At 43.9% G+C, this 27,322-nt stretch overlaps 1 protein-coding gene across 4 annotated transcripts in view; it reads left to right on the top strand.

Annotated features, from left to right (window-relative positions):
* LOC112251519 (1-phosphatidylinositol 4,5-bisphosphate phosphodiesterase beta-4) overlaps window positions 1-27,322 on the top strand; it is a 175,912-nt gene that overhangs the window by 124,505 nt on the left and 24,085 nt on the right. For all 4 annotated transcript variants that reach the window (XM_042321856.1, XM_042321854.1, XM_042321853.1 and 1 more), the window contains 18 exons: window positions 7,119-7,199; window positions 9,849-9,908; window positions 13,574-13,717; window positions 16,153-16,232; window positions 16,513-16,566; window positions 16,660-16,741; window positions 16,865-16,965; window positions 18,877-18,934; window positions 20,117-20,225; window positions 20,531-20,741; window positions 20,835-20,928; window positions 21,251-21,330; window positions 21,489-21,573; window positions 21,803-21,893; window positions 22,092-22,187; window positions 23,073-23,224; window positions 26,305-26,400; window positions 26,681-26,822. In XM_042321856.1, the coding sequence (XP_042177790.1) occupies window positions 7,119-7,199; window positions 9,849-9,908; window positions 13,574-13,717; window positions 16,153-16,232; window positions 16,513-16,566; window positions 16,660-16,741; window positions 16,865-16,965; window positions 18,877-18,934; window positions 20,117-20,225; window positions 20,531-20,741; window positions 20,835-20,928; window positions 21,251-21,330; window positions 21,489-21,573; window positions 21,803-21,893; window positions 22,092-22,187; window positions 23,073-23,224; window positions 26,305-26,400; window positions 26,681-26,822 (1,816 nt within the window). The remainder of the gene's footprint in view (window positions 1-7,118; window positions 7,200-9,848; window positions 9,909-13,573; window positions 13,718-16,152; window positions 16,233-16,512; window positions 16,567-16,659; window positions 16,742-16,864; window positions 16,966-18,876; window positions 18,935-20,116; window positions 20,226-20,530; window positions 20,742-20,834; window positions 20,929-21,250; window positions 21,331-21,488; window positions 21,574-21,802; window positions 21,894-22,091; window positions 22,188-23,072; window positions 23,225-26,304; window positions 26,401-26,680; window positions 26,823-27,322) is intronic.

Here is a 27,322-nt window from a genome sequence, read left to right as displayed (position 1 = left end):
TGATATCATCACGATAGTTGTGTGCCGATAATATATGTACTGCGACTCTCACCATTTTCCTTTTCCTTTCATTTCTGTTTGTCCAGTGCCTTTGGAAAGTATTCAGACCTCTTGACTTTTCCCACATTTTTGTATGTTACAGCCTTATTCTAAAATGTATTAAATATTAGTTTTATTTTCATCAATCTACACACAATAACCCATAATGACAAATAATAACCCATAATGACAATAACCCATAATGACAGGTTTTTAGAAGGGCCTTGGTCAGGGAGGTGACCAAGAACCCGATAGTCACTCTGACAGAGCTCCAGAGTTCCTCTGTGGAGATGGGAGAACCTTCCAGAAGGACAAGCATCTCTGCAGCACTCCACCAATCAGGCCTCTGTGGTAGAGTGGCCAGACGGAAGCCACTCCTCAGTTAAGAACACATGACAGCCCACTTGGAGTTTGCCAAAAGGCACCTAAAGGACTCTGACTATGATGAAACCAAGATTGAACTCTTCGGCCTGAATGCCGAGCATCACGTCTGGAGGGAACCTGGCACCATCCCTATGGTGAAGCATGGTGGTGGCAGCATCATGCTGTGGGAATGTTTTTCAGCAGCAGGGACTGGGACACTAGTCAGGATCGAGGGAAAGATGAATGGAGCAAAGTACAGACAGATCCTTGATGAAAACCTGCTCCAAAGCACTCAGGTTCTCAGACTAGGGTGAAGGTTCACCTTCCAACAGGACAACGACCCTAAGCACACAGGCAAGACAATGCAGTAGTGGCCTCGGGACAAGTCTCTGAATGTCCTTGAATGGCCCAGCCATAGCCCGGACTTGAACCCGATCAAACATCTCTGCAGAGACCTGAAAATAGCTGTGCAGCGATGCTCCCCATCCAACCTGGCAGAGCTTGAGAGGATCTACAGAGAAGAATGTGAGAAACTCTCCAAATACAGGTGTATTTCAAAAAAATAAAGGGAACACTAAAATAACACATCCTATATCTGAATGAATGAAATATTCTTATTAAATACTTTTTTCTTTACATAGTTGAATGTGCTGACAACAAAATCACACAAAAATTATAAATGGAAATCAAATTTATCAACCCATGGAGGTCTGGATTTGGAGTGACACTCAAAATTAAAGTGGAAAACCACACTACAGGCTGATCCAACTTTGATGTAATGTCCTTAAAACAAGTCAAAATGAGGCTCAGTAGTGTGTGGCCTCCACATGCCTGTATGACCTCCCTACAATGCCTGGGCATGCTCCTGATGAGGTTGCGGATGGTCTCCTGAGGGATCTCCTCCCAGACCTGGACTAAAGCATCCGCCAACTCTTGGACAGTCTGTGGTGCAACGTGGCGTTGGTGGATGGAGCGAGACATGATGTCCCAGATGTGCTCAATTGGATTCAGGTCTGGGGAACGGGCGGGCCAGTGCATTGCATCAATGCCTTCCTCTTGCAGGAACTGCTGACACACTCCAGCCACATGAGGTCTAGCATTGTCTTGCAGTAGGAGGAACCCAGGGCCAACCGCACTAGCATATGGTCTCACAAGGGGTCTGAGGATCTCATCTCGGTACCTAATGGCAGTCAGGCTACCTCTGGCGAGCACATGGAGGGCTGTGCGACCCCCCCCCAAAGAAATGCCACCCCACACCATGACTGACCCACCGCCAAACCGGTCATGCTGGAGGATGTTGCAGGCTGCAGAACATTCTCCACGGCGTCTCCAGACTCTGTCACATGACTCCGTCTCCAGACTCTGTCACACGTGCTCAGTGTGAACCTGCTTTCATCTGTGAAGAGCACAGGGCGCCAGTGGCGAATTTGCCAATCTTGGTGTTCTCTGGCAAATGCCAAACGTCCTGCACGGTGTTGGGCTGTAAGCACAACCCCCACCTGTGGACGTCGGGCCCTCATACCTTCCTCATGGAGTCTGTTTCTGACCGTTTGAGCAGACACATGCACATTTGTGGCCTGCTGGAGGTAATTTTGCAGGGCTCTGGCAGTGCTCCTCCTGCTCCTCCTTGCACAAAGGCGGTGGTAGCGGTCCTGCTGCTGGGTTGTTGCCCTCCTACGGCCTCCTCCACGTCTGCTGATGTACTGGCCTGTCTCCTGGTAGCTCCTCCATGCTCTGGACACTACGCTGACAGACACAGCAAACCTTCTTGCCACAGCTCGCATTGATGTGTCATCCTGGATGAGCTGCACTACCTGAGCCACTTGTGTGGGTTGTAGACTCCGTCTCATGCTACCACTAGAGTGAAAGCACCGCCAGCATTCAAAAGTGACCAAAACATCAGCCAGGAAGCATAAGAACTGAGAAGTGGTCTGTGGTCACCACCTGCAGAACCACTCCTTTATTGGGGGTGTCTTGCTAATTGCCTATAATTTCCACCTGTTGTCTATTCTATTTGCACAACATCATGTGAAATGTATTGTCAATCAGTGTTGCTTCCTAAGTGGACAGTTTGATTTCACAGAAGTGTGATTGACTTGGAGTTACATTGTGTTGTTTAAGTGTTCCCTTTATTTTTTTGAGCAGTGTATATATTTATTTTTTAATCCCCGTCCCCGCAGGAGGTCTTTTGCCGTTTTGTAGGCCAACATTGTAAATAAGAATTTGTTCTTAACTGACTTGCCTAGTTAAATCAAGGTTAAATAAAATAAATATAATTTAAATGTGATATTTCAGGTTTTTTTTTATACATTTGCCCAAAAATCTAAAAACCAATTTTTGCTATGTCATTTAGGGGTATTGTGTGTATATTGATGACGGAAATGTTATCAATTTTAGAATAAGGCTGTAACCTAACAACATGTGGAAAAAGACAAGTAGTCTGAATACTTTGCAAATGAACAGTTTGGTGATTCGATACTGTGATTTTATTGCGATTCGATGTTCCAAACATATTGCTCACCGTATGTCTGCTGCGGAGGGACAAGAGAGGGACATGAGAAAACAACAAGTTTTGATCAGTCATGGAAATAAAAGTGCTGAAAACAAGCTGGCTCCCCGTTTAAAAAGATGGAGAACGAGCGATGAAGGAAAAATACTGGAAAATTGGGGCAGGTACAGCCAACTAGCGCAAAAATAATATTGCAATATTGTCGATACGATACGATATATCGCCAAAAAATCATGTCCAGATATGCAACCGTGGCGATTTTTTTTACTACATTACTAATGACTTCATATATATAGAGAGAGAGAGGGAGAGATCAACAATGATCTATCTGCACTGACTGCTCTGACAATCAGTGCCAAGACAGAAGCAAACAGATGATGATAAAAGTGTTAGAATGGAAATGAGACTGACATAGGTTGATGGTCAATGTTCGTTCACTAATACTAATGATGGCGGTAGAGTGAGATGGAATAATGTGCAGGGGACTCATTTCCTGGACCCATTGCCGGTCTGCTCCCTGATGATGCTCTAATTAGTTTAGGGACATCGGTGTGTGTGTGTGTGTGTGTGTGCGTGTACGTGCGTGTGTACGTGCACAATGTGGTTTCAAAGACCAGTAATTTCCCTCTTTCCATTTCCCATTATCCCGCTTCCCATATCGGAGGAAGGATGACGGTATTCCCTTTCTGTACCCTCCTCACTGCTGTGTCTCATCATCTTCCTCTGCCTCCCTCATTACCACGTCCACACCACATACAGACAGCTGCCAGTGACTCAGACAGCTAATGGGGAATAAAACTCAGAGCCACACTGACAATCAAAATGGCCGCAGCAGCAGTATGTCTGATGTGGACTTAGTCGCCCATAGAGAGGAGAGTGTTCTAGCTCCTCAAAGGCCGTGTGTATCGGGCCTTGGTCTTGGTGAGGCGCTAAGGCACTTCTAGGATCGGATTTGTTCTGTGTGTTTAATGTTGGCTACTTACTCAGTCAATCATGTCAGAGTCTAGCTGATAGTTGAGTCATTCCATATTAAGCCATTAGCATTAGTCTGTTTGGTTTGACAGGTGTTTTATAGTTGCTTTTATTTATAGGGGCTAATAATATAGGCTAGCTATGGGCCATGACAGGTTTGATAGAAACCCTGCTTGTTTCTCACGTTTAAAGATTCTGGATGTCTCTGTCCCCTGTAGAGAACTCAAACACTGTGGATCCCCAGGCCTGCTGTTATAACGGTCGTGTCTGTGTGTGTGTGTGCGTCGGTGTGTGTGTTTTAAAGAGCAGGGTGATGGATTGGGAACTCTTGGAGGAGGGAGCCATGCTGCAGTCAAAACACTTGCACACACACTTCAGGGCTCGACAGTAACACTTGTCCTCTTGTCTGGGACAAGTAAAAAATAAATAAATAAAAAAATGCAAGATGAGAAGAATATAGATTTGAGTTAAATAAATCACATAGGAAAATAAATCACATAGGAATCACAATATCAAATAATGACTCTGATCAGCATTGGATTAGAGAAGCCAACATTGTAATACTATTCAAAAAATGTTTCATGTATATAAATACAAAAGCCTACAGGTCAAAGTATAGTTAATATGCATATTGGCTACAGCCTCACGTCTAAACCAATGTAGCCAAACTTGAATGAGACTTTTAATGACATAAATATAGGCTAAAGGCCAGTCATGTTTGACAAATATAATGAAAGATCATTTACATTCATGTCTTTAGGGCTTGATTTTATTTGTCGACATACTCGAGGCGCGGTTCTTTCAGATCGAATGGTCAAAAAAGATCCGAGCGGGAAGGACCGTGTCTGTTATGCACCCACATCATCACCCACCTTGAACCTGAGCTGAGACGGTCAGCATTTTAAACGGTTTAACCAGAAATGGAATGGTTTAAAACCTGGACGTTTTCTGTCATTTTCTTGCTAATTTCATATGTGAACATTCCCACATAGCCTATACAGCCATATGTGCATTGCTGAGTTTATAATATGAAGAAATAAAACGTCATCAACATTTTTATGCTTTTGGATCTGTAGTCCCAGAACTGTCCCAGAGTCTGTTTTGAACCGTATACGTATTTTCTCATCGCCCTTCATTTCGAGTCCTGGGGGTATTTATTTGGTTAAGTATTTGGTTCTAATCTTAATTCATTGATATTTTGTAAGGCTACCAAACGTGACCAAGACAGGAAGTCAACAGGCAGAGTGTAGCCTACATTTTTTGTCTGATTCTCTATGGTCACAAAAGACAGTAATGCATTTTATTTTGTAAAGTGGTTCCTTGCGTCATACAATGATGTAAACATGGTGTTATAAACTCTTTTTTTTTTTTTTTTTTTTTTTTTTTGGACAAGTGACTTTAGCTTTGGGACAAGTAAAACATCAGTCCTATTTGTCCAAAGGATAAATGGCTAAAAAAGTTCATGTCAAGCCCTGCACTTAAGACACACACTCAACACACACACACACACACACACACACACACACACACACACACACACACCTAGCAGAGCTCCACTGCACGCTGAGGGAGGAATGTACTTATGAGAGTAGTGAGTCAGACAAGCAGGGGTCACCCTCTCTTATCAATGCAGCCAAATATATGACTCCCACATGCACTCCCTGCCCTACACCATCCAAGGAGTGTGTGTTGGGGGGGGGGCATTCCAAACAGGTTACCTCTTAGAATGAAGAAGTACCCAGCCTAATATTGTAGATACTATCTATAACAGACGTCTTTACAAGGCGAATACAACTGAAGCTCAGTTTACACCAAGTTGGATTTTTGTTGATTTCCAATGTCACTGAATGTCAGGACTGTTAGTTATACGGCTGGGATCCGATTTATTTACCCTTTTATTTAACTAGGAAAGTCAGTTAAGAACAAATTTTTATTTAAAATGACGGCCTACCCAGGCCAAACCCTCCCCTAACCCGGACGACGCTGGCACAGTATATGCATGAACTAACAGCCATATTTCTGGTGTCGAGCAGCACATGTGCCTCTCTTAGGTTTATTCCTAGGCTCCCGCCTTTCTAGGGACTTTTCCCTAGCCCACTGTGCTTCTGCATTGCTTGCTCTTTGGGGATTCTAGGCTGGGTTTCTGTACAGCACTTTGTGACATCTGCTGATGTAAAAAGGGATTTATGAAACACATTTGATTGATTGATTGTTTGAACTGAAGGCTTACCATAATCTCACTGAAACAACACATGCTGCGGTGTGTGTGTGTCACTCACTGTTTCCTTTAGCTCTGCAACGACCCTCTACTCGGTCTCTCTCTTACACACACGTGGGCGCTCACTTAGAACGCGGCAGACAAATGGATGGACTACGGGAATGTAATCCAAATGACTTTGCTGTTACTCTGTTGTCAGCCCACCCCATACTTACTCCCTCTTGGGTCTCTCTCTCTCACACACACACACACACACGAGGCCTCCAGTCAGAGCCTGGGACTATATTTATCTCCCTCCCCACCTTATGAGCCTCGCCGTCTGGCCCGCTGACAGACTGCTGCCCCCCGCAGCGCCTGAAGTAAACCTGGCTGTTTGACAAATAACCGCCTCATGAATTTGGACCTGGGAGGTTTACCACATTAAGTAGACCGTAAATAAACCACAACTCTATCCTTTAAATTAGGGGATTGAATTAGTAGGCTAGGAACTATTTCTCGAAAGAAGTTATACCTTCCAACGCTTGCTCTGACGCAACGGTTTATTAAAAAGTCTCCAACGTCACAGTAAACGTGTAACAGGAAGTGGAAGACTAGATTTAGCCAGGATAATTGATCTTTTATAATATATCCAGGAGGCCAGTGAGTGTTGCCTGCCACGTTAATCAGGGTATGTCCGGTCACCACGGTAGCCGTTGGTTGGTGTGTGGGGTTACCAAGACACCGTTTGCATTCGACAGTTCATGACATTCACATTTATATGTGTTTGTCTTTGTCCTAGCGTCATGTCCTCCTGTCCTGCACACACAAGGGTGTAGGTGTGTGTTCTCCTTGCGCGTGTCTGTGTGTGTGTGTGTATGTGTTACATCTTTAAAAATGAATTATCGATGCTGCTGTTTATCTTGTGGCGCAAGTCGTGCGTGTACTAGCTAGGTAACGGGAGTGGGTGTGTAATGTCCTCGCACATCAAATGAAACCTCTGATTGGCTCTCGAATTGAAATGCTTCTGTCTCCTCGCAGGACCCGTTTCTGTTTGAGCCCAACTGTCTGGTCAAAGTGGACGAGTTTGGCTTCTTCATCACGTGGAAGAGCGACGGAAAGGTACAGTCTCTCAACCAGATCTGTGTATATAAAAGGCTTCGTTCTCATCCTCTTACTCAGTGCCCTGTCTTTTGTGCTCGTGAGTGTATTCCGAGAGAGAAAAGAAAGACATCCATCTCCTCGCCCCTCACGACTTTACCGTTCCAGCCACAGGGCCAAGTCATAATTGGGGTGACGGTAGCGTGACTAAGGGCAGTGGTACTTGACGTGGCCAAGGTAACAGAGGAGACGAGAGTTAGTCACTTGTTCCATTGTTCCCACCACCGTTAATACACTATTGACTGAGTTTCAAGGGCTGGAGCAGTGAAAGCTGAGGGTAGTTGGTGAAATATAGCCTGCTGCTTGCTGCTCATTGCCCTTAGGATCTTAGACTAGGTACAGCTACAGGTAACTGCCAAAATAAATGAAAACAGCAACTTGCTAAGGAGTTGTGCCACCAGAACAGCTTCAATGCGCCTTGGCATAGATTCTACAAGTGTCTTGAACTCTATTGGAGGGATGTGACACCATTTTTCCATGAGAAATTCAATCATTTGGTGTTTTGTTGATTGTGGAGGGAAAACGGGGCCTTAGGCGCCGCTCCAGAATCTTCTATAAGTGTTCTGTTGGGTCAGAGAGTTGAGTAGTCTTCGTCACTGAAGCTTCTGCCAAACTTTATTCAGAGAGGGAAAAGAAAGACAATGGTATAGAATGGACTTTATTCAGAGAGGGAAAAGAAAGACAATGGTATAGAATGGACTTTATTCAGAGAGGGAAAAGAAAGACAATGGTATAGAATGGACTTTATTCAGAGAGGGAAAAGAAAGACAATGGTATAGAATGGACTTTATTCAGAGAGGGTAAAGAAAGACAATGGTATAGAATGGACTTTATTCAGAGAGGGAAAAGAAAGACAATGGTATAGAATGGACTTTATTCAGAGAGGGTAAAGCAAGACAATGGTATAGAATGGACTTTATTCAGAGAGGGTAAAGAAAGACAATGGTATAGAATGGACTTTATTCAGAGAGGGAAAAGAAAGACAATGGTATAGAATGGACTTTATTCAGAGAGGGAAAAGAAAGACAATGGTATAGAATGGACTTTATTCAGAGAGGGAAAAGAAAGACAATGGTATAGAATGGACTTTATTCAGAGAGGGAAAAGAAAGACAATGGTATAGAATGGACTTTATTCAGAGAGACTTTATTCAGAGAGGTAAAGAAAGACAATGGTATAGAATGGACTTTATTCAGAGAGGGTAAAGCAAGACAATGGTATAGAATGGACTTTATTCAGAGAGGGTAATGAAAGACAATGGTATAGAATGGACTTTATTCAGAGAGGGTAAAGAAAGACAATGGTATAGAATGGACTTTATTCAGAGACGGACTTTAAAAGTAAAAAGACAATGGTATAGAATGGACTTTATTCAGAGAGGGAAAAGAAAGACAATGGTATAGAATGGACTTTATTCAGAGAGGGTAAAGAAAGACAATGGTATAGAATGGACTTTATTCAGAGATGGGTAAAGAAAGACAATGGTATAGAATGGACTTTATTCAGAGAGGGTAAAGAAAGACAATGGTATAGAATGGACTTTATTCAGAGAGGGTAAAGAAAGACAATGGTATAGAATGGACTTTATTCAGAGAGGGTAAAGAAAGACAATGGTATAGAATGGACTTTATTCAGAGAGGGTAAAGAAAGACAATGGTATAGAATGGACTTTATTCAGAGAGGGTAAAGAAAGACAATGGTATAGAATGGACTTTATTCAGAGAGGGTAAAGAAAGACAATGGTATAGAATGGACTTTATTCAGAGAGGGTAAAGAAAGACAATGGTATAGAATGGACTTTATGCAGAGAGAGAACAGGAAAGACTGAAAGCTATTCAGCGTAGGATGCTCCTGTATGAAAAAGTCAAGAGGATAGAATGCCGTCTCCTATGGCTTGTAGGCGATTCGACTGCGAGGTCCTTTTCAACACCAGTCTCCTTTTCCAATGGTACGTTCTTGCAAGTCAGTCAAGTCAATGCGCATGGATGGAAGGAACTGCTTGAGACAGAACTTGACTTAGCCAAGGTGACTCTGAGACGGTTGCATCAAATAAACCCTCCCCGTAGAGGAGAGAGAGGCCCATATCCTCGCTGAAAATGGCCTTTAGCATTCATCAAACACTTCAGCAACCACACATAAAGCAGGGGTGGCCTGTACCCTACTCCTGAGTATTCTTTTGTTCCAACCCTGCTGTAACACACCTGATTCTGTCAATTAGGAGGGGTTGACTGCTCATGTTAGAAGGTAATGCTAGTTGGAGAGGAAGGGCTTTGTTATCCGTCATACCGTTGGGATTCATCCGTTGTGTAAGAGGATAGCAGGATATTCCTCCACGCTGATCGTATTACTGTCTCGCTCTCTGTCTCTCTCTGGGTTATTGTATTTATCGCTGCGACATGGGGGCATGTAGGCAGATGTCATTTCAAACAGCCGTATCTGGCCACTAGCAGCATACCGTATGTCTATGGCGCAGACAGGCAGGACTCTACTGTAATTCGACAAAGCTAGGTGAGGTTTGGGGAGTGGGATGGAATATGTCTTTTTTTGCTTGGCATTGACAAGATCAATTTCTCTCTCTCTCTCTCTCTCTCTCTCTCTCTCTCTCTACAGGAGGGCCAGGTTCTAGAATGTTCTCTGATCAACAGTATTCGAGTCGGAGCCGTGCCAAGGGTGAGCACCTTTTAAAACCCAGTTTCCTCCCTTAGTCCCTACCTTCCTCTCTCCATCTTTCAAATAACCTTCTCACCCACTCCTCTCCATCCATCTCCTCGCCCCTCACGACTTTACCGTTCCAGCCACAGGGCCAAGTCATAATTGGGGTGACGGTAGCGTGACTAAGGGCAGTGGTACTTGACGTGGCCAAGGCAACAGAGGAGACGAGAGTTAGTCACTTGTTCCATTGTTCCCACCACTGTTAATACACTATTGATTGAGTTGGAGCAGTGAAAGCTGAGGGTAGTTGTTGAAATACAGCCTTCTGCTCGTTGCCCTTCATATCTTAGACCGGGTACAGCTACAGGTAACTGCCGAAATAAAGGAAACATCAATATAGTGTCTTAATAAGGTATTGGGCCCACTGCAAGCTGCCAGAACAGCTTCAATGTGCCTTGGCATAGATTCTACACTATTTTACCCAAGTGTTTTACTTTATCTTGGCAATTACCTGTACATTCAACAACATGAAATATGTCATACTTGAATGTTTCTAACCCTCCAGGTTTGTAGCTGTATCTAAAGCGAGTTATTTAGCCTTGGATGTTGTTTCTTATCTGGGAGGGATACTGTAAACAATGCCTTTTACAATGTAGTTTGTTAAGTTAGTTGCCTCAATAGAACAATGATTTCCAACAGACAGAAAAAGCTATTGAACATTCTTTGATCGAAACAAATGCATTTAGGCTAATTGGCTGTTCCGTGTCCCTGAAAGTGTTTTTCTGCTTTCTTTAAACAGAAGGGACTTCATGAAAATACAGCAAACATTAACCACAGAGTATTCCTTTCATGAACACCAGGGCTGATCACACACACACACACACACACACACACACACACACACCAAACACTTGCACACAAAAACACAACTATGTTTAACTATATTTGTGAAGACAATTGATTCCCATTCAAAATCCTACTTTCCCTATCCCTAACCTTAACCATAAACACCAACTCCTAACCTTAACCTTAAACTTAACCTCTAACCCTAATTCTAACCCCAAACCTAAGCTTAAAATGTCCTCACTTCTCAGAATTTGTGTTGGTTTACTATTCTTGTGAAGACTTTCTGGTACTCACAAGTATAGTAAAATGTGTACACACACACACGCACACACACACACACACACACACACACACACACACAGCTATTCCTTCCATTACATATGGACTCCCTCAATAATTCTATGGTCGTGTCCTGCTGCAGTGTAATGTTTGGCATCATGCAAGCGACATGAATTATGGAAGGTCCTGAGGGAGTACCAATACGGATGCCTGACTATAATAAAGGTGTGCTTTCTCAAAAACGCCGGCGAACAAACCACTCGCTCAGCTCCGAACAAATACTCAAACATCTGAAAACACTCGTTGGTGTGTGTGCACGGATCACAAGGTAGTGTGTGTATTGTTGACAGAGCGGGAGGTCCTCTATGTCTGAGACAGTGTTGTGTGACTGCATCTGTGCATGGCGTACGTGTGGTGTGTGTAAGGCCGCGTCCCCCCCCGTCTGTGTTTGGTAAGGTTACGCGTTCTTCTTGGTAAACAACAGACAAAGAGCAACTCATCTCATGGCTGATCTCGGGCGGATTGCTAACACGATTACACAATCGCACAGCTATCGCCGCTAACTCAATGAACAAAGAAAGAAGAATCACGTTGAGGATATTTGGCTGTATTCGCTTTAATAAACAGAGGCTGGCTTTGCAGAATGAATCGTCTGTTGCTTTCCAGCTGATTCAATCACACAACAGTTATTCTGCTTGTTCTAGATAGTTCAAAGGATAACGCAAGAAGGGGAATCCTCAACTAATCAATGTTACACAGGAAAGTTCTATAACATTCTAAGTCTGTCTGAGATGGATTAAATGGTTCAGAAAATGAAACTATCACGTTTTGAAATGACTTGATAAGATTCTGTTGGTCTTTAATACACACAGTTGAAGTCGGAGGTTTACATACACTTAGGTCGGAGTCATTAAAACTCGTTTTTCAACCTCTCCACAAATTTCTTGTTAACAAACTATAGTTTTGGCACGTCGGTTAGGACATCTACTTTGTGCGTGACACAAGTAATTTTTCCAACAATTGTTTACAGACAGATTATTTCACTTATAATTCACTGTATCACAATTCCAGTGGGTCAGAAGTTTACATACACTAAGTTGACTGTGCCTTTAAACAGCTTGGAATATTCCAGAAAATGTCATGGCTTTAGAAGCTTCTAATAGGCTAATTGACATCATTTGAGTCAATTGGAGGTGTACCTGTGGATGTATTTCAAGGCCTACCTTCAAAGTGCCTTCAGTGCCTCTTTGCTTGACATCATGGGAATATCAAAAGAAATCAGCCAAGACCTCAGAAAAAAAAATTGTAGACCTCCACAAGTCTGGTTCATCCTTGGGAGCAATTTTCAAACGCCTGAAGGTACCACATTCATCTGTACAAACAATATAAACACCATGGGACCACGCAGCCGTCATACCGCTCAGGAAGGAGACGCGTTCTGTCTCCTAGAGCTGAACGTACTTTGGTGTGAAAAGTGCAAATTAATCCTAGAACAACAGCAAAAGACCTTGTGAAGATGCTGGAGGAAACAAGTACAAAAGTATCTATATATCCACAGAAAATCCACAGTAAAAGAGTCCTATATCGACATAACCTGAAAGGCCGTTCAGCAAGGAAGAACCCACTGCTCCAAAACCACCATAAAAAAGCCAGACTACGGTTTGCAACTACACATGGGGACAAAGATCATACTTTTTGGAGAAATGTCCTCTGGTCTGATGAAACAAAAATAGAACTGTTTGGCCATAATGACCGTTTGGAGTAAAATGGGGGAGGCTTGCAAGCCGAAGAACACCATCCCAACCGTGAAGCACGGGAGTGGCAGCATCATGTTGTGGGGGTGCTTTGCTGCAGGAGGGACTGGTGCACTTCACAAAATTGATGGCATCATGAAGATGGAGAAGTATGTGGATATATTGAAGCAACATCTCAAGACATCAGTCAGGAAGTTAAAGCTTGGTCACAAATGGGTCTTTCAAATGGACAATGACCCCAAGCACACTTTCAAAGTTGTGGCAAAATGGCTTAAGGACAACAAAGTCAAGGTATTGGAGTGGCCATCACAAAGCTCTGACCTCAATCCCATAGAAAATTTGTGGGCAGAACTGAAAAAGCATGTGCAAGCAAGGAGGCCTACAAACCTGACTCCGTTACACCAGCTCTGTCAGGAGGAATGGGCCAAAATTCACCCAACTTATTGTGGGAAGCTTGTGGAAGGCTACCCAAAATGTTTGACCCAAGTTAAACAATTAAAAGGCAATGCTACCAAATACTAATTGAGTGTATGTAAACTTCTGAACCACTGGGAATGTGATGAAGGAAATGAAAACTTAAATAAATCATTCTCTCTACTATTATTCTGACATTTCGCATTCTTAAATTAAAGTGGTGATCCTAACTGACCTAAGACAGGGAATTTTACTAGGATTAAATGTCAGGAATTGTGAAAAACGGAGTTAAATTTATTTGGCTAAGGCGTATGTAAACTTCTGACCTCAACTGTATCCCTCTCCTTCTCTCTCTCTCTCTCTCGCTCTCCCTATTCCCCCTCTCTCTAGGACCCTAAGATTCTGTCTTCGTTCGAGGCAGCGGGGAAGAAAGAGGAGGAGCTGGAGGGATGTGTCATCTGTGTCTGTAGCGGGACCGATCTCGTCAACCTCTCCTTCATGTACATGGTGGCTGACAGCCCAGACACAGCTAGGGTAAATACACAACCTTAACATCATGTTATGACAGCATTGTTACAACGTTCATACCACATCCATACCACATCACACTCTGCCACTGATCCGATCGACCAGGAATGGCACAGCGCAACCATTAAAACTGGCACAGGGCTCATACAACACTATTACAACATGAATACAACATTACTCAACTCTAACAGACCTAGTTAACCCCTACTGTTGCACATGTTGGTAGTGAATCCAGACAATGCTAGGGTAATGCCGTCACGCAGCCAGGGTATCTCTCTGTCCCTCTCGCTCTCCCTCTCTCTCTCTCTCTCTCTCCCTCTCTCCCCGCTAGCCCTTACAGGGGTCATCATGCTAAACATTGCACTCTGGTGGTGACATGGAAAGCTGTGGCTAGCCAGCCAGGATGTTTTAGAGGAGTGTTAGAAGAAATGGGAAGATTTGGAGTTCTCAGTAGACACCTTCTAATTGTCTGATTACTGAAGAAATGAACCGATGTATCAGTGAACAGATGACGCTGAATTGTTTGATGTAGTTGTTTTCGTTGGATTCCTGATAAGGCATATATAAGAGACGGAGCGAGAGATAGCGGGGGGGTTGGTTAACGTGGGGTTTACACTGTAGAAGACGGAATGCCAAATGAATAATAATAAACTACCTAGAGTTGCCATCACCAGCTGAACTTGAAGGTCACACACACTCACCCACACACTAGCACACGCTCATTCATGCTACCTTGTTCTCTTGCTCTCTCGTATACAGACACCAAACACACACACACACACAAACACACCATCTCACACACTCAGCAGGTTAGTTGCAGCAGACCTGAAGAGCTGACACAGTTGTTCACATCAGCACAGCCTGTGAACAATACACACACGATCGTAGTCCAGAGACAAATGGCACGCTGCCTCACGTATTTAAGGGTAATGTGTCCTTTGAAAGAGATGGGAGCCGGACAAGATGTGTTATAGAGAGGAAGAGAGAGAGATGTGTTATAGAGAGGAAGAGAGAGAGGCGAGGGAGATCTGAAATCAACGCTGTTTACACACACACACACACACACACACACACACACACACACACAGGCAGGATGGCTGTGCGCATACATCTGCTGTTTGGTCGTGGCTGCTTTGAAATTAAACAGAGAGAGGAAATTAGACAAACACTGTGAGTGAGGAGAGAACACACACACATAGACACAGTGAAACGGATACGCTGTGAGTAAGTAAACATCCGGACGCGCGTGTGTGTGTGTGCATTGTGTAAGTTCACTACATGGCCAAAAGTATGTGGGCACCTGCTCGTCAAACGTTTCCTTCCAAAATCAGGGATATTGATATGGAGTTGGTCCCTCCTTTGCAGCTATTACAGCCGCCAACCTTGTGGGAAGGCTTTCCACTAGATGTTGGCACATTGCTGTGGGGACTTGCTTCCATTCAGCCACAAGAGCATTAGTGATGTTGGGCGATAAGGCCTGGCTCGCTCTGTGCAGGCCAGTCAAGTTCTTCCAAAACCGATCTCTAGAAACCATTTCTGTATGGACCTCGCTTTGTGCGCGGGGCCATTGTCATGTTGAAGCAGGAAAAGCACAGAATCGTCTATGATGTCATTGTATGTTGTAGCTTTAATATTTCCCTTCACTGGAACTAAGAAGCCTAGCCCGAACCATGAATAACAGCCCCAGACCATTATCCCTCCTCCACCAAACTTTACAGTTGGCACTATGCATTGGGGCAGGTAGCGTTCTCCTGGCAATCTTGATTCGTCTGTCTGACTGCCAGATGGTAAAGTGTGATTCATCACTCCAGAGAACGCATTTCCACTGCTCCAGAGTCCAATGGCGGCGAGCTTAACATCGTTCCAGTCGACGCTCGGCATTGTGCATGGTGATCTTAGGCCTGTGTGCGGCTGCTCAGCCATGGAAACCCATTTCATGAAGCTCCCGACGAACAGCTCTTGTGCTGACGTGTGCTTCCAAAGGCAGTTTGGAACTCACTAGTGAGTGTTACAATATTTGTGCAATATGCGCTTCAGCACCCGGCGTTCCCGTTCTGTGAGCTTGTGTGGTCTACCACTTCGCGGCTGAGCCGTTGTTGCTCCTAGACGTTTCTACCTCACAATAACGCCACTTAAAGTTGACCGAGGCAGCCCTAGCAGGGCAGAAATCTGATGAGCAGACTTGTTGGAAAGGTAGCATCCTATGACTGTGCCATGTTGAAAGTCACTGAGCTCTTCAGTAAGGCCATTCTGCTGCCATTGTTTAGCTATGGAGATTGCATGGCTGTGTGCTCTATTTTATACACCTGTGAGCAACGGGTGTGGATGAAATAGCTGAATCCCCTCATTTGAAGGGGTGTCCACATACTTTTGGATATATAGTGTATGTATGTGTGAACACTTGTGTTTGTTTGTTTCTTTCTTTCTCTGTTTGTTTGCAGAAGTGGACGGAGGGTTTGAGGTCAGTGATCCACAATTTCAGAGCCAATAACGTCTGTCCTATGACCTGCCTCAAGAAACAGTGAGTAGACACCCATTCAAAAAGCCTATTTTCCTTAACTCCTAAACCTAACTCGAACCCTTAACCCCTAACCCTAACTCCTAAACCTAACCGTAATAGTAACCCTAAACCTAACCCCTGAGCCTAAAATTGCCTTTTTCCTTGTAGGGACCGGCTAAATGCCCCCACTTGTCTTAATTTTCCTTGTTTTACTAGAGAAAACCCCCCCAAAAACACACACACACACACACACAAACACACACCTCAATATGTGTCGTCTCTCCTCTTCTTTTTTTTTTAGTTGGATGAGGATGTGCTTTCTGACCAATGTGAACGGCAAGATCCCAGTGAGAACGTAAGAGACACTTCGGTTGGTAATGACATTTATCAGTCATTTGAGTTCATCCAATGGGCGTTTATGACGACGGCTGACCTCGCTCTGTTTCAGCATCACACGGACATTTGCATCTGGGAAAACAGAGAAAGGAATCTTTCAGGCTCTGAAGGAACTGGGGCTGCCTAGCGGGAAGGTAAATTGGATGTTTTGCACGGTGCCCCCTTTTTTGCTGTGATTCTGTCGTCGGATCTCCCTTCCGTTTGCCACTCTGTTCCTCCCCTGGTGTAAACACGTGTCACGCCGTTCTCTCCCTCAGAACGATGAGATAGAACACGCAGCGTTCCCCTTCGACATCTTCTATGCCCTGACTCAGAAGATCTGCCCTCGTACTGACATCGAGGAACTCTTCAAGAAAATGTGAGTGGTCACCAACTCCACTCCCCCAGACCTCTTCTGCTTGCTCTACTCTCCCCTCTCCATGATCTAACCTTGCTCTACTCTAGGAAGCTAACGGCACCATAAATGCTAGTCGCATCTGAGTGTACAGTAAGGGTAGGAGTAACAAGGTCTTACACTGGTTGAGAAGACATCTTGTCAACGTCAAAACTGGTTGTAAATATGTGTTTTCAACCAGTTTTGCTCACTGGTCAGGCGTTTACAGCACAACATCTATATAGCATTTTATTGCTATGTGTTTTTCCAGCATGGTCCCAACAGTGATACTTGTAGTGAAGAGGTATTTAGTAACAGTTTGGGTTGATAACTGTAGTGTGTATATACTGTTTATGTGAATGACAGGAGATAGAGAGTGTTGTTCTACGGTGCATTCGGAAAGTATTCAGACTCCTTTTTTGAAATTTTGTTACGTTACAGCCTTATTCTGAAATGGATGAAATAGAAAAATGTCCCCATCAATCTACACACAACAACCCACAATGGCAAAGCTTATTTACATAAGTATTCAGACCCTTTGCTATGAGACTCGAAATTGAGCTTTTTTTGAGTTCAGTTGATTGGACATGATTTGGAAAGGCACGGTCTATATAAGCCCCCACAGTTGACAGTGCATGTCAGAGCAGTGACCAAGAACTCGATGGTCGCTCTGACAGAGCTCCAGAGTTCCACTGTGGAGATGAGAGAACCTTCCAGAAGGACAGCCATATCTGCAGCAATCCACCAATCAGGCCTTTATGGTAGAGTGGTCAGACGGAAGCCACTCCTCAGTAAAAGGCACTTGACAGCCCACTTGGAGTTTGCCGAAATGCACTTAAAGCACTCTCAGACCATGAGAAACAAGATTCTCTGGTCTGATGAAACCAAGATTGAAGTCTTTGGCCTGTATGCCAAGCGTTACGTCTGGAGGAAACCTGGCACCATCACTACGGTGAAGCATGGTGGTGGCAGCATCATACTGTGGGAATGTTTTTCAGCAGCAGGGACTGGGAGACTAGTCAGGATTGAGGGAAAGATGAACAGAGCAAAGTACAGAGAGATCCTTGATGAAAACCTGCTCCAGAGCACTCAGGAGCTCTGAGTGGGCGAAGGTTCACCTTCCAACAGGACAATGACCCTAAGCACACAGCCAAGACAACGCAGGAGTGGCTTCGGGTCAAATCTCTGAATGTCCTTGGAGTTATCCAGCCAAAACCCAATCGAACATCTCTGGAGAGACCTGAAAATAACTGTGCAGTGACACTCCCCATCCAACCTGACAGAGCTTGAGAGGATCTGCAGACAAGAATGGGAGAAAGTCCCCAAATACAGGGTGTGTCAAGCTTCATAACCAAGAAGACTCGAGGCTGTAATCGCTGCCAAAAGAGCTTCAACAAAGTACTGAGTAAAGGTTCTGAATGTGATATTACTTTTTTTTAAATATATTTGCAAACGATGTTAAATGTTTTATTTGCTTTGTCATTATGGGGTATTTTGTGTAGATTAATGAGGATTCTTTTTTTTGCCCCTCCATTTTAGAACAAGGCTGTAACGTAACAAAATGTGGGAAAAGTCAAGTGCTCTGAATGCCTCCCGAATGCACTGTCTGTTGGTGCTTTGTTTGAGAGATCAAATTTCTTAGACGGCCTACAGCTGCTCTACTAACAACCCCCGGACAACCTAATCTGCTTAATCAGGGACACTTTAACACGTTTCTTTTAAATGTTTGACCAGTGGTGATGTTAACATGTTTCTAGAATGTTCTTATGAAAGTGTAACATGACAGTGCTCTATTTTTACCCTTAAAGAAAAAAACTTCTGCTTTCTAGTTACTGACTGACTGAGAGGGTTTTTAAGAATCCTAACATTTTGTCTTTCTAATGAATTCCTTTGCAGCAATGGGGACAAAAGTGATTTTTTAAACGTAGACCAGTTAGTCAGCTTTCTGAATGAAGTAAGCTCTTTATCATTCATTAACTTCACTGTGTGACTGCTTGACCCCCTCCCCTCTCACCTGGCACAGGGTAGAAGTTGCCCTTAGGCACAGATCTAGGATCAGTTTGCATTTGGGGGATAAGAATGCAAGACTGACCTTAAATCATTGTCTAGGGATAATTTCATCCTGACCCTCTAAGCTGCACGCCCCCCACCCCCCTGCATACTTGTGACTGATTGTGTAACCCTGGCGACCTGGGGAGGGAGGGGCTCCCTGTTCGGCCATCCTTGCCTGTTTGTCTGTCTGTCTCTGCTAGTTGTCTCTGCTTTGGCTGAAAAACATACCTGCTTCCACTTCTACCTTCTGTACGTGTGCCTGCTTCTCTTTCCCTGTGTGCAACACCGAGTAGACTCCGAGTAGTACAAAGGCTCTGGAAAAATGTGTTCCCTTCTGCTTTAGTGGCCAGTGGTGTTGTCATGTGTCTCGTCTTGTAAGACCACACCCGTTAGCTCCCTACTTCTAACGACACACACACACACACACACACACACACACACACACACACACACACACACCTCTTCTCCCCACCTCATTGCAGTCGCTCTGTACCAGTAACCAGGCTTTTTGGTTTTCATTGTCACTTGTCAACACCCACAAATAAAAGATGTGTTTGTACCAGATAGTACTATATCCATTGTCACTGTGTCAGTGTAAGGTGTCAACCCGCATTTAGTTTGTAAGTGTCAGCTGTGTGTGTGTGTGTGTGTGTGTGTGTGTGTGTTTTAATTGCTGTCTCTTGCCATAATGGTCCCGATCCTAACCTGAGAAATTGAACAGAGGTGGTTCGTTAAAGCAACCTGCGCATGATGTGTAGTTTAACCCTTGCGTAAGACCTGAAAACTGGCGCTAGCTTCACGAGCTAATTAGATCAGCGGGATAAAATCGTTTTAAGACACCCGGGTTCAACTCAGTTGGTCACATGACTTGTGCACGTCAAGTTTCTCGACAGTAGCTTAAAACCATAAACGCGTTTCTGCGAAGTTTTGCCGAAGTCAGGCATTAGTATTCATGGGTAGATCTGCGCAGAAGCTCGAGTTCCATGCACATTTCTCAAGTTAGGAATGGGTCCCAATGTTCTTAGTGTGCAGTGACGTGTGCGCTTGTGAGTGAGACGGTCTTCTGTGTCATTGCGTTCTCCAGAACCAGCGTGACCCGCGGCTAAATGAGATCCTGTTCCCCTTCTACGACCCTAAACGAGCCATGCAGATCATCGAGAAGTACGAGAGAGACCCCGACCTCAAGAAGAAAGGTGAGAGAGTGGGATGGCTGGAGAGAGAGGGAAGTGCACTGCTGCCCTCTTCTGGTGAATAACAAAAGAGCACACCGCCCTCATACTAATGTACCCACATGTGGTTGTGTGAGAGTTGAGGAAAAATGAAGTCGAAGAGTGTATGTTAAACGGACACTCTTAGACAATCGCTTACTCCCTCCTCCCCCACTGCTCCTCCCCCTCCTCTCCCCTCCCCCTCCTCTCCCCTCCACCTCTGCTCCTCTCCCTCCTCTCCCTCTGCTCCTCACCCGTCACCCTCTGCTCCTCCCCCTCCTCTCCCCCAGGCCGTATGTCCAGCGATGGCTTCTGCAGGTACCTGATGTCAGATGAGAATGCCCCGGTGTTCCTGGACTGTCTGGAGCTGTACCAGGACATGGAGCAGCCTCTGGCCCACTACTTCATTGCCTCGTCCCACAACACCTACCTGAATGGGAGGCAGTTCGGAGGGAAGTCCTCCGTGGAGATGTACAGACAGGTGCTGCTCTCCGGCTGCAGGTAGGGGTGGAGAGGGTGTGTGTGTGTGTGTGTGTGTGTGTGTGTGTGTGTGTTTTATATAATGTGTGTAAACTGCTTTTGTATTTGTGTCAGGTGTGTAGAACTGGACTGCTGGGATGGGAAAGGAGAAGACCAGGAGCCTATCATCACTCATGGCAAGGCCATGTGTACTGACATCCTCTTCAAGGTACATACACAGACTCATGCATGCACGCACACTCACATTCACACACACACACACACACACACACACACACACACACACACACTCACTCCAAGAATGGAGACGATTAGTCAGAATGTTGTATTCATTACGTATGGCAAGTCTGCCCTCTTGTGTTGATAGATTGATACTGCATCTGATTGCAACCTGCAGCTCCATTCGAAAGTTACACTGTAGTTATTGATCAGACACTCGCATCCAGAGAGACTTAAGGAGAATGATCAGTAATGGATCCAGGGCGATTTTCAACATCAATCCCCATGTTGTTGTTTCCCCCGTCATAAAGGACGTGATCTCAGCCATCAGGGAAACTGCCTTTGTGACGTCTGAGTATCCCGTGATCCTGTCATTTGAAAACCACTGCAGGTAGGATTTCGTAGTGATCCAGAATATTTTTTTGACAACTTTGCACATGGCAATGTTATCATTTATTCCTGTACATCTGATCAAAATGACATGTAACTATTATATCATTTGATTTAATGGCGGTAACAACAACAACAACAACATCCTGTGTGTTTCAGTAAACCGCAGCAGTATAAGATGGCTCGCTATTGTGAGGAGATCTTTGGAGAATACCTACTGAGGCATCCCCTTGAGGGATTCCCTGTGAGTCCACCTTCTAGCACACTATATATCTATCTGTTTCTTATCTACAGTGTCCATATCTGTATCTGTACCGTGTCTGACAGTTGAGGATGACTGGACATGGTAAACAATGTGGATGTAATATTTCCATGCTACAGAAAATGAACCATTTACTGGAAATGTCTTGAGTCATTTTTTTCTATTTTTTAAACAACAACAAAATAAACGTAATGTTTGCTCTTGTTGCCAGGTTGAGGCGGGTCGTCCCTTGCCTTCTCCCAACGACCTCAAACGCAAAATCCTCATCAAAAACAAACGCTTGAAACCCGAGGTGGAACAGAGTACGTTGACAGCGACAGTCTCATCTTTCACATGACTGTTAACTTCATGCAAAGATTAATTTTATATCCCTTAGTTTCACACAGATGTCGCTACTGCTGGACCTGCCTGTTCTGAGTCATTCTGCGTGTTGTTTTTGCATTGACTTACACTATGCTGAGTTGTGTTGTTGCGTGTGTGTGTGTGTGTGTGTTCTGCAGAGCAGTTAGAGTCTTTTAAGAAGCACATGGAGGCAGGAGAGACCAACACACCAGCCATCTTACTTGGAGCAGAGACAGAGGAAGATGTGGAGAACGGTGAGTGTGTGTGTGTGTGTGTATGCCTGTTCTTCTCCTTTTTATGCTGGTGTGTGGTCACTTTGGATGCTGAGATATTCAGGCAATTATGAGTCGGTTGACTGGAGTAGGTGTGTGTCTTTTGACCAGTGTTGTTCCTATATCTAGAACCTGAAGGGTTCTTCGGCTGTCCCTATAGGAGAGAACCTTTTGAAGAACCCTTTTTGGTTCCAGGTAGAATCCTTTTGGTTCCAGGTAGAATCCTTTTGGTTCCAGGTAGAAACCTCTCGGGTTGTATGTAGAGCCCTTTCCACGGAGGGTTTTTACATGGAACCCAAAGGGGTTCTACCTGGAACCAAAAGGATTCTACCTGGAACCAAAAGGGTTCTACCTGGAACCAAAAATATTTTTCCTGTGGAGACAGCTGAAGAACCATTTTGGAACCCTTCATTTTCTAAGAGTGTAGACATAAGCTGCCGCTTAGGAAGTCAACGGGGGTCTCAGCTTGCCGTTGGTTAGGATAGCAGAAATACACAGTGTGCAATTTTGAAATGTGTTAGTGCATCAGCAGCATTTCTCTTGTTATGTCAGTCACTGACAGTCACTCAATTAGCCCACGTCAGCTAACATTTTATAGATTGTAAGCTATTTTTTTTCAGTCTTGCCAGCTATCTAAACCTTCTAGTAATCATGGTTGAATACTGACCAGGCACGCAAGGCACAAACCCAGTGGCCCTGACCTCCAGGGTGCCCCCATTCAGATATTATATGAATGTCACATAAGCCATGGCAGAATGTGGAGAATTGCAGGACATTCACTTTTAAAGCTTCACATTTTTCTCTCCGGGGGGGGCTGTTTTGAACCGTCGTGTGTTGGAGGGTAACAGTGTGTTCCTGTATCTGTAGCTCTAGGTGACGTGAAGGATGTGATTCCTGACTTGAAGACGTGTACATCAGAGGAACCTAGTGAAGAGAACAGCCTCAGCACCAGTGTCAGTGTCAGCGACAGTGTGAACAAAGACGGAGAGGAGAGGGAGGGGGACAACAGCATCAAAAAGGTAGACATTTTGTGAATATAATTTTTTATTTATTTTTTAGCTAAGACTTTGTAACCTATGAACCCCCCAAAAAAGAGTCTCTGTGTTCAGTTGTGTGTTCAGGTGATGACTGAGATACATTATGTACACGTCGTGTAGATATACTGGAGTATATTTTGGTCTGTAGTACAGTGCCTACGTAACGTAATCACAGCCCTTGACTTTTCCACTTTCCGTTGTGTTACAAAGTGGATTTAATTGTAATTGTTTGTCAACAATCTACACAAAATACTCTGTCAAAGTGGAATAATTTTTTATTTAATTAATGGCTAATAAAGCACTAATATATTGATTAGATAAGTATTCAAACCCCTGAGTCAATAAATGTTTGGCAGTGATTACAGCTGTGAGTCTTTCTGGGTAAATATCTGAAGAACTTTGCAAACCTGTGTTGTACAATATTTGCCCATTATTCTTTTTTACATTCTTCAAGCTCTGTCGAGTTGGTTGTTGATCATTGCTGGACAGCCATTTTCATGTCTTGCTATAGATTTTCAAGCAGATTTAAGTCAAATCTGTAACTAGGCCACTCGGGAACATTCAATGTCATCTTGGTAAGTAAACTCCAGTTTCTACGCTATGGTTCAAAGTTTGGGGTCACTTAGAAAGGTCCTTGTTTTTGAAAGAAAGCAACTTTTTTTGTCCATTAAAATAACATCAAGTTGATCAGAAATACAGTGTAGACATTGTTAATGTTGTAAAATGACTGTTGTAGCTGGAAACTGTTTTGTGTGTAAAGTGGGAGATTTGTACAAGGTAAAAGGGATCTTGAAGAAGGAAGGCTATCACTCAATTTGGCAACGCCATGCCGTACCCTGTGGACGGCGCTTAATTGGAGACAATTTCCTGCTACAACAGGACAATGACCCAAAGCACAGCTCCACGCTATGCAAGAACTATTTAGGGAAGAAGCAGTCAGCTGGTATTCTCTATATAATGGAGTGGCCAGCACAGTCACCGGATCTTAACCTTATTGAGCTGTTGTAGGAGCATCTTGACCATATGGTATGTAAGAAGTGACCATCAAACCAAATCAATTTGTGGGAGGTCTCTCTTCAGGTTACCTCAACAAATTGACAACAAGAATGCCAACGGTCTGCAAGGCTGTAATTGCTACAAATGTAGGATTATTTGCCGAAAGCAAAGTTTGAAGGACACAATTATTATTTCAGTTAAAAATCATTATTTATAACCTTGCCAACGTCTTGACTATATTTCCTATTCATTTTGCAACTCATTTCATGTAAGGACATTTCTAAGTGACCCAAACGTTTGAACAGTATTTGGCCAAGCATTATAGGTTATTGTCCTGCTGAAAGTTGGATTTGTCTCCCAGTGTCTGGTGGAAAGCAGACTGAATCAGGTTTTCCTCTCGGATTATTCCTGTGCTTAGCTCCATTCTGTTTCTTTTTATCCTAAAAAAAAAACTCCCTTGTCCTTGCAGATGACAAGCATACCCATAACATGATAAAGCCACCACCATGCTTGAAAATATGAAGTGTGATACTCAGGGATGTGTTGGATTTGCCCCAAACATAATGCTTTGAATTCAGGACAAAAATGTCATTTCTTTGCCACATTTGTTTGCAGTTTTACTTGAGTGCCTTGTTGCAAACAGGATGTTTTGGAATATGTTTATTCTGTACAGGCTTGCTTCTTTTCACTCTGTCAGTTATTTGTAAAAGATATACAGTACCAGTCAAAAGTATGGACACACCTACTCATTCAAGGGTTTTTCTATATTTTTACTATTTTCAACATTGAAGAATGAAATAGCACATAATGTAGTAAACAAAAAGTGTAAAACAAATCAAAAATGTATTTTCTATTTGAGATTCTTCAAATTAGCCACCCATTGCCTTGAGCTTTGCTCACTCTTGGCATTCTCTCAACCAGCTTCATGAGGTAGTCACCTGGATTGCATTTCAATTAACAGGTGTCCCTTAAGTTCATTTGTGGAATTTCTTTCCTTAATGTGTTAAAGCCAATCAGTTGTGTTGTGACAAGGTAGGGGTGGTATACAGAAGATAGCTCTATTTGTTAAAAAACCAAGTCCATATTATGGCAAGAACAGCTCAAATAAGCAAAGATAAACGACAGTCCACCATTACTTTAAGACATGAAGGTAGGTCAATGAAGTACAAAAACCATCAAGCGCTATGATGAAACTGGCTCTCATGAGGACCGTCACAGGAAAGGAAGACCCAGAGTTACCTCTGCTGCAGAGGATAAGTTCATTAGAGTTACCAGCCTCAGAAATTGCAGCCCAAATAAATGCTAAGTAACAGACACATCTCAACATCAACTGTTCAGAGGAGACTGCGTGAATCAGGCCTTCATGGTTTAATTGCTGCAAAGAAACCACTACTATAGGGGCACCAATAAGAAGAAGAGACTTGCTTGGGCCAAGAAACACGAGCAATGGACATTAGACCAGTGGAAATCTGTCCTTTTGAGTTTTTTAGTTCGAGACGCAGAGTAGGAAAACTGATTATCTCCGCATCTGTGGGCCCCACCGTGAAGCATGGAAGAGGTGTGATGGTGTGGGGGTGCTTTGCTGGTGACACTGTCGACAATTTATTTCGAATTCAAGGCACATTTGTACCGTGTATATGTATATATATATATTTTTTTTCGTATCCACTTTGACGTTATGGGGTATTATCTGTAGATCGGTGACACAAAATCTAAATTGAATAAATGTTATTCAGGCTGTAACACAGCAAAACCTGGAAAAGTCAAGGGATGTGAATACTTTCTGAAGGCCCTGTATCTTTAAGCAATGAGGCCCGAAGGGGTGTGGTATATTAGATAATATGCCACGGCTAAGTGCTGTTCTTACGCACGACGCAAGGTGGAGTGCCTGGATGACAGCCCTTCACCGTGGTACGTTGGCCATATACCACCAACCCCAAGGTGCCTTATTGCTATGATAAACTGGTTACCAGCATAAATAGAACAGTAAACGAGGTATGTATGTGTCAACCCATGGCGCAGCGTGTTTCACCATGGTTTATAATTGACTATTGTTGTGTGTTCAGGTGGTGGAGGAGGATCCAACAGAGATGTCTGAGGCCACAGAAGCAACAGACGCCACAGACATCTCCGAGGCGTCTGAGGATAACAACAACAAGAAGGTGTGCGAGTCGGTTCAGCTGCCCCCCTTCTCTCTCTTTACTAACCTCTCCCTTACCGTGGAGCGTGTCGCCTTCTCTCTAACCTGTAGCTTTTGTAAAGCTCTTTCTCTGGACAGGGAATGCATGTATTGATCACGAGAGTGTAACTGGCGTTGTGCTTTATAATGACTTCATTTTATAGTCAGACTCGAGGCTTCCCTGTGTACATAGTGGGGACTGGGAGACAACAGAGATGTGTGTTAGCGTGTAAAACGGCTGCGTGTTTTCTGCTCCTGTGTAGACTGGCGAGACGACGGATGACGAGGAGGCTCTGATTGCCTCGTACACGTACGTAGGAGCCACCACCAACATCCACCCCTACCTCTCTGCCATGGTCAACTACGCACAGCCTGTCAAGTTCCAGAGCTTCGACGTCGCAGAAGGTAGTCTCCAATTCCGGTTATGCTGAATCAATTGGTTTTGTGTGTTTTGCCGTGGTCAACTTAAAGCTTTTTGTAGAACTTCCAGAGCTATGCGGGTTAGTTGGAGTATGGCGCTTTTCAGATGCTCTCTCGCTCTCTCTCTTTTTCTCTTCCCTTATCTCTCTCTTTTTCTCTCTCTTGCCCTCTCTCTCTCTTTCTCTCTTCCCTTCTCTCTCTTTCTCTCTCTCTTGCCCTCTCTCGCTCTCGCTCTCTCTCTTTTCCTTTCTCTCTCTCTCTCTCTTTTCCTTTCTCTCTCTCTCTCTCTCTCTTTTCCTTTCTCTCTCTCTCTCTCTCTCTTTTCCATTCTCTCTCTCTCTCTTTTCTCTCTCTCTTCTCTCTCTCTCTTTTCCATTCTCTCTTTCTTCTCTCTCTCTCTCTCTCTTTTCCATTCTCTCTCTCTCTCTCTTCCTTTCTCTCTCTCTCTTTTCCATTCTCTCTCTCTCTCTCTCTCTCTCTCTCTC

Source organism: Oncorhynchus tshawytscha, linkage group LG05, assembly GCF_018296145.1.
Source record: "Oncorhynchus tshawytscha isolate Ot180627B linkage group LG05, Otsh_v2.0, whole genome shotgun sequence".
Lineage (NCBI taxonomy): Eukaryota > Metazoa > Chordata > Actinopteri > Salmoniformes > Salmonidae > Oncorhynchus > Oncorhynchus tshawytscha.
Note: the sequence above shows the minus strand (reverse complement) of the source record. Positions and strands in the feature narration are given on the sequence as shown.